This window comes from Diadema antillarum, unplaced genomic scaffold, assembly GCF_040938485.1.
Source record: "Diadema antillarum isolate AM-2024a unplaced genomic scaffold, OU_Dant_1.0 scf00000053, whole genome shotgun sequence".
In the NCBI taxonomy this organism is placed as follows: Eukaryota; Metazoa; Echinodermata; class Echinoidea; order Diadematoida; family Diadematidae; genus Diadema; species Diadema antillarum.
The window spans coordinates 1,644,683-1,652,872 of NW_027270942.1; the positions used below are offsets into that span (position 1 = coordinate 1,644,683).

The 8,190-nt window shown below is 39.6% G+C and overlaps 1 protein-coding gene across 1 annotated transcript; it reads left to right on the plus strand.

The window, feature by feature from the left end:
- Window positions 1-360: 360 nt before the first annotated feature.
- On the plus strand, window positions 361-7,662 carry LOC139715679 (uncharacterized). The gene is made up of 4 exons (XM_071627228.1): window positions 361-522; window positions 3,613-3,714; window positions 4,281-4,466; window positions 7,287-7,662. Exons 1-4 carry the CDS (start codon window positions 361-363, stop codon window positions 7,479-7,481), a joined length of 645 nt encoding a protein of 214 aa, XP_071483329.1. The 3' UTR covers window positions 7,482-7,662.
- Window positions 7,663-8,190: the final 528 nt, after the last annotated feature.

The following is an 8,190-nucleotide window of genomic DNA, read 5'->3' on the forward strand; positions in this document are numbered from 1 at the left end:
AATGCAAAACGCTTTCAAAAAGTCTTGTTTGTGTTTTATGATCCCATCAGTCGCAGTGGGTCAGGTGAAGGTCATTGTCACTGCTATTCAACCGAGCGTGAGAAGGAAGAAATTATTACACTCAGGAAAGCCTACATTTGTTCAAGCTTTATCGGAAATTTTACCAACCAACCTAAATCCTTCCTTATCATGTCCTACTTTGCATCCTCGTGCACATTCTCATAATTATGTGCACCACTTCTTTTCTTCTTTTTTTTTTCCATTGAGTCTGTAAAAGCCCTAACCCATGATCAGTTCGCCTGCAGGACGTCTAATGAGCTGCTCATCACGTTGTGTCTTTTTTCCCTCACTACAGTTGTAATGGTACTGTGCTCAAACTGCACCAGCCTTGTGACAGCATTCCCTGCCTCTAGCTCTTCTTCGTCTTCTTCTTCCTCCTCTTCCTCGACAATCGACGCGGAACAGCTTCAACTGACAGCAAGACGGCTCCGCAACGAGTCGACGAGAATCTGTAGAGACTTCGTGAGTGTTTTTTTTTTTTCACTTTTGTCGCTCATAGTGGTAACGCGGTTAATGAACATTATTGAACATTATCCGGCCCTCACTTATCCGGACTCCAAGCACTGGAAACGAAAATAATGAGTGTTTTCAAACGCAATTAAAATTCCTGAAATCTCCTGCAATTTACCTATAATATTCCCCTCTTTTCCTTTGTGCTCTTCTCTCTAATTCTTCGTCCAGCTTGTATCACCTGTGTTTGCCTGGTCTCTGCCTTCTACTATCTCGACTCCCTGATATGATTGAACATAAAAGACGCTGTGTGTCATCCGATTCCCCTCCTCCGAGTCCTTTTCCTCTTCTTTTTTTTTTACGTTCCTCCTCCCCTCCCCCATGATATTATCTTATCCCTCTTGCTCGGCAAATTAAAGGCATGGTACCAGTTCGGTTTAGATAGAGGATTCAGATTTTAACTTTTTGTAAGATAATTAGAAACTACTTATTTTCGGAAGTAATAAAAAGCATGCAATTCTAAGAGGAACTCAAAGTTTATTTGATGAAAATCGGTTTTGAGATGGCTAAGATATAAAAATACAAATACAAATAGTAATAAAGATAATAATACCAAATTCTTATATAGCGCATTTCAGACCTAAGAAGAGTTTCAATGCGCTTTATAAACAAATAATAACATAATACAAAATATAGCAACAAAAATTACAATTTACCAAATACAATATATTACTTTACAATAATTATTTCTTATACATACATAAAGGGTCAAGCAAGGGGTTAAAGTTAAACAAAGTGGCCCTAGATAAAAGGTGGGCCCCACCTTTTATTAGGACCACTTTGTTTTTAGACATCTCAGCCATTTCAAAACCAATCTTTATCAAATGAATTTTGGATCCCTCTTAGAACTGTATGCTCTTTCATATTTCATAAGAGGTATCTCTTTACCTCTCTCACACACACAAAAAAAATGGAAACTACAACAACTACAAAACTACATTGAAAACTACAACATCCCTTTAATCTCGAATGTTCCCTTTTCTTCATATGGACATTATGTCTACTATCACCTCTGAAGGTTGTCCACAAAGGATGTTACGTAATAGATTCCGTCTACCCTCCAAACCTGGTCCGGTGTGCGTGGTTTCGCCTGTCTCCACGCAGCACAGTGAATTGTGCAGTGCTCGCGTCGATTAATTATGAAGAGGATATTCCAGACCAGTTGAAAGATATAGTATAAATGATAAGAAAGAGAAAAATTTTCTAAGCACAGCAATGAAAATTTGATCAAAATCAGATGAAAATAAAGGAAGTTAAGAAATTACGAAGTTTTGGTTATTTTCAGTTCTTGAACAGTAAATATGAATATGCAAATAATGAGTCGATGATGTTATCCCCTCACCACTTGCTGAGCAGTTTCTCCAAAGAAATTTTGAAATTTCTAGTTTTTCTTTCAAATGTTATTATGCCCGATCAATTTAAAATCCGGGTATATCTGACTGGTCATTAGTTCGAAGTTATTCAGCCACGAATAACACGATGTTTTACACTTTTACAGCAGAAAGTTGAATTTTCGTCTTTTTTTACATGATTGATGAGAAATTATGAGATGATGACATTAGCAAGTCATCCGCAAGTCATTCATTTGCATATTCATATCACCTGTTCAAGAACTATTTTGCAAAAATTGTTAACAGTTTCCGTTGTTCTGCAAAGGACAAGTCCACCATGAAAATCCGTCTCTCCAAAATAGAAACTGGACAATTAGAGGATCAGGATTGTGAACGTTTAAGCAAATTCTGATCTATAGTATGCTAAGGAAGTCATGATTTTTTGAAGTTGTGATCAATAGAACACAAATTGGCCATTGCGTGGTGTCACACATTTGCTCACCCCTTATTTGCTTTGTAATAAAGAATAAGAAACTTTCATTTACTCATCAAGTAACATTCCAATCGTACATGAGTCCTTGATATAAGCAGTGTAAATATTTTCCACACAACCCCTGCACGAAAGAACATATATTCTGTCATCAATAACGGGAAAAAAGAAAGATTTTATGGAATTTTATGCACAAGGCAAGTGAAAGATATGCGTACATACGTTCCCTTTACGACCATTATGAAATGAATTTAAAACCATGCAGGGCTCAAAAAACCAAAGCTCAAAAACTTATAAGAAGAGCTCAAAAGAGCTCAAAAACCTCAAGGTTTTTAGTGGGCAGGTGCTTTGTTTTCATTTTTCTGTTCTAAAAGCTTCGCATAATAATGCATGCAGTGGGTGGTGCAGAGAAGAAGAGGTTTCCATGATCATTTTGAAGGCAATAAAGACGTAAATCCAGGGGGGCTCATACACATTCCATGAACAGCAAGGAGAGCACCACAACACGGTGTAAAAACTTTGAATACTCACCCTGGTCTCCTGCGTTTCCGCTAGCCCTCCCACGGCAAGTCTACAGTTCCACTTTAACAAAAGCAAGTTTCTGAAAGTGCAACATCTCTCCTATATAGTTCACGCTGATTTTTTTTTTTTTTTTTTACAAGAGTGAAATGAACCAGACGGTTTGGTAAAAGTTTCATAAGAATCGGACCTTTATGATATGCATATGCCACCTCCTCGCAACTCCCCCACTGACCTTTGCACAAACCTCCACTTAAAATTCCCTTTCTTCAATGGAATATGAAAGAATAGCACTTTCAGCAAATTATGGTTAAGTAGCAATGATGAATGTAAGTTTAAAGGGTTAGGAGTTGTAGGGCACGGTGCAATGTACAATAATATGGCCTTGTGCGCTTCTGAATGTTCTACAGATAAATGGCAGAAGTGATTTCTTTGTTCCCCTGCTATCACAATAATATAATATGCATATGACTATTCAGTCAAACCTGCCTGTTTATTAACGGCCACCTGCCGTATACGGCCACTAAAAACAATTCCCCCGAGAAAGAAAAAAAACCATATTAAAGACCCTGTCTACAGCAGCCATCTGTCTACAACGGCCACCTTTCCTTTTCTCCCTTGGGTGGCCGCTATAGACAGGTTTGACTGTATGCACACACCATGATGGTTAACCTGTTTCGTCTACGTATTACTTCCTGACAGGAAAATATTCGCATGGAAGGTGACATGCCTACTGACCGTGCGTGCCGAACGAGACCCGGGACTATTGCGGAAGTATCTCTTCCAGTACTCGTTCGAATGACGGTAAGTAGAAGCTGCACCAAGTTATATTTGTGAGCACAAACACACACTCCCTCTATCCCTCTCCTAATTCTCTCTCCCTCCCTCTCTTTCTCTACCAAATTTCCAGTAAGATGAGATAGAACAGACGAATCTGACATTGATAGTATACCTAGCTCCATCCAAAGAAGGAAATTATCTTTCTGTGTCCTTTAGAAGATACAAACCAAGCAAGTCGATAAAGCATCTATGAAGACACGTCTTATTTCATGAATACAATATATTTCTATCCCCTTTATACGTACCTGCTGTATTACCATTTGAATCACAGTTCTTTCATTTCAATTCAATCACTTTACCTTCACTGAACAAAAGGAATACATAACACAAAGTGCATACAGGTTAAAATGTAAAGAAGTAGAAGTTAAATATATAGCACATGGAATACTTTATAAAAACATGTTTCTTTGTTTGCTATGTTGTATTTTGAAGAACTTCACTATGATGACACTTGTGGGGAAAGGCGAACTTCAGTGTCGTTTCCTTATGCGTGTTTATAGTCATGTATTTTCCTCGTATTCTCTTGTCAGAAATCAGACATCTTGGACACATTACGGACAAACCTGGCAAGACTCACGGACCCTCTGAGCGAGATGAGGACCAATGAGATGACGTGGCCAGGACTAAATCGCTTCTACAGAATGGCGAACAACCTGCCCGGTTTCGAGCATCTTGAAAGAACAACAGAAGTACTTATCAACCAAACGACAGCTATGGTATGTTTGTTTCACGGTCGCTATTAGCGAGCTTTAGATTTTGACGCGCGGATGTTTGGGACGACGCTTGCGCTGGACGTTCTCCTCTCCCCTGCGTCGTGCTGAAAAGTAGCTTTAGATTACGCTGGGACGCAACGTATAAAAAGATAAAATGGCTTCCCCATATGATCGACACATGAAGTAGCTCCCTACGTCGTGAACTGAGCGGACGTAAAAATAGCCCAGAACGCATTGTGAAAACTCAGGCACGCGAGCTATAATAGATCGACTTTGATACGCGATTCTGCGCATTCTCATACCAGGTTTTTTCCCCTCTGCACGTCCCCGTCGCGAAAATCTAAAGCTCCCTATAAATGTCTGTGCGTGCTAAGACTAAAAATTTTCCCTTCTGTTGCACCTCTTTTGCACTCTTGTGTGGCGGTGAGTTAGCTCAGTCAGTGGCGCGTCTGCCTTGCGATCCTAAGGACCCCGGTTCGATACCCGGCTACCACTGAGCAATGTTGTGTGTAATCATATCGTCCTCTCTAGTTAGAGGCAAAACACTCTGTCCCTTGGATAGGACATAAAATGGAGGTCCCGTGTGTGAGAGAGTCACAACTCATGCACGTAAAAGATCCCACTTCATTTATTCATCGCTAAAAGCAGGGTGTTTAACCCGCGGTGAAGTGGTGCTGCCTTACATCCAACTGGACCCCAGCATGTAAGACCAGCTACTGCAGCTGAATATGGGCTATCCAGCCATCTTCTTGGATGGAAAATTAAACAAACAAACAAACTCTTTTGATACAGCAGGGTGTATGATACATCAAACCCACGAATGTTTACACACTTAGATCACACACAAAACACCAGATATGTCACTCGATTTTGAAGATGTTCTTCATGAGTAGATTGAAGTCAAAGGAAAAAAAACCCCAGAACGATGGGAGTTTCGCTGATTAGGAAGTGAGATTAGAAAGTTATTGAATTTTATCTTTTTCCACATGCTCCCATGGTCAAAATCATGGTGTGCGAGTTAGATTGGTTCAAATTGTGACGTAATTCTCTCCATACAAATGTCCTATTTGCTTTCGGCAAAAATATTTTTCTAAATTCCTGCAAATATCTGATGACGAGATATTGATAACGTTTGACAGCAAGGAGTTTGCAGTTTAGCTCAGCATAAAAAAACATCCTGCGTATAACAATGTAGGCCTATTTACTTGTTATGTGGTATCATTGTATCGATGATATGTAAGGTATCATTGTATCCTTTAGATCACAAGTGTGGTTGCGGTCGATATCAGCACTCTGATAAAACGGGAAACTGAATTGATATTTTGATTCTTGTCGTGTGGCTTGCAATTAATGACAGTTTAGCTTCTACCGTTCCGTTTCCCTTGATTTCACTTTCTTGATCGAAGTCGCCAAGAAGACGCAGAAGGGTTCCACTTCAGGGCTCGACATTAGCGGTGACCCGGTGGCCTAGGGCCACTAAAAGTTCGTGTCGGGCCACCAAATTAAAAAAAAAAAAGAGAGAAGGTTATCTTTGGTGGCCCGATTCTCCAACTAAGAATCAAAATGGATCGTTACGTTTGATTTTTGTTTCAGGCCACCACATATCTTTTTTTCGGGCCACAAAAATATCAGATTCAATAATTTTAGTGGCCTGAACGAGCCATCAGATAAAATTTAAAGAAAAAAATCTTTTGGTGGCCCGATTCTCAAACTAAGATTCAAAATGGATCGTTACGTTCAGGTGACGTTTGCTTTTGTTTCGGGCCACTACGTATCTTTTTTGGGCGACGAAAAACTCAAGATTTAATGATTTACATGGCCCGAACAGGCCTTCAGAGAAAAACAAACAAACAAACAAACAAAAACAAAGTGTCGAGCCCTACATTTTGAAATATCATTGATACTCACTTCCTTTTTTTTTCGGTACAAAGGCAACGAAACTACAATGGATCCAAATTGGATCCAATACTGAATGTTACAGAGCATCTGTACCTCATGTTGTGAGGATCGTACAGTGAAAATCATTCTAAGCAATTATTGCTTGGAAAGATTTTGATAATCTTTGGATGTCACTTCCTCCTCACCTATCTATTGGATGAGAAAGGACCGCGTAGAAAGAAGCAGATCGCTTTGCACAGTTCATGATTTGTGAACCGCCAATATCGTTACCCGGATATGATCGCAGACGTGCTGAAGCCTTGAAATTTGCAAATTTGGTGGTATCTGTAGCAGGATAAAAAAAAATAAAGTTGTTTGTCAGAACTTTATCTTAATCTATGATGAATATCTAAACTAACCCCGGCAAAAGTTCCGAAGTCTAACTAGGCCTATGTGTCCTGCGAGGAGACTTGCAATGTAAGTTTGCTGAGACACGTTGTATATACATTGGTCAGTCTCTATTTACATGTAAAAGGAATACAAAAAGAACGATACCAATTATTCTTATTATAAAGATTTTGTGAATATTAGAACATTAGCATGAAACAAAGAACCTTTGTCCGAAACGTATTTTTCTTTTGATTGTTCTGGTCTGCATGTAAAATTTTGCGCGGTGTCGTATTCAAACTCAAGAAGTAAAAGCCTGCAAACTATGCTTATTTTGTGGCTGGCCTTCTATCCGTTTGCGAGACAAGTTAATATTTCAAAGATATTTCATTTGAAAAAAAAAAATGTTATAAGTAACATATCAAATTCAGAAATAAAATCATGTTTGATGCTTTTAGCAGGCTGTCGTGGTAAAAGGTCACATTATAGCAGAAAAGAACATATTTGTATTGATTAGTGATTAGAATGCATTTCTCTACTGTTCTCTTCTATTTCTAGCTCGAAAAAGTCGGCCAGCCGAGCAGACCTTCGCGCCAGATTGTCACCACAAGCGCCCTCTATAGTCCGGCCAGCAGTTCAGCTGTTGATACAGACATTGCAAAACACCAGCTTCTCAGAACTTTAAGACATTTCTCACACCAAGTGTGGATTCTAGCGAGAACGTATTACATCCTCTGCCAGCGGTCAACGTGACATTTGGGCCTGTAATGGACTTTGCACCGGTGAGGAAACATGGTTCCCTTTTTCATGCGTTGACGACAAAAGGAAGAACTACTGGACTGTTGCTCATTCACTGGTGCGCAGATATATTTATTGCTTTACTTCAGATACTTCTGAAACTATATGACCCCGTCCACAGTGATCGCTATGTTCATCGTAAATATTTCATCAGCAACATCGTACGTGTTTTTGTTGTTTTAATGTATTCACTCGTGGGAGAAGAATGGCAGAAGGCTGGAGTTGTGTGAAAGTTACCGCATCGTTATGGGGGACTGTGATCGGAGGAAACTAGAGCTCATCAAGACCATAGTTTCCACTGGTAAGCCGGACGGACGTCAAACGGGAGTTTTCTTCATGCTGAACAACTTGAACGCGAACCTTTCAATAACTACAATGTACTAGTATCATGTGGAACATCTCTAAGGTTCATCTGATGAGGGCGCACTTACTCTTCCACTCCCATCCATCGATGTAACCCGATTCCCAGTATTTTGCAATTGTTGTTGTTGCATTTGTTTGCATCATGTCGAATGAGGGGAAAGCCAGCAACCATTGAGAAGCTTTAAATTCCCTCTGGGTATGCTGGATGCTAGCGACTTTGTTATAGTAGGTTCTGTGTGCTTGAAAATGATGGAAATATTGTGTTAAAAATGAAATCAGTGGTATGGCGTATGATCATTGC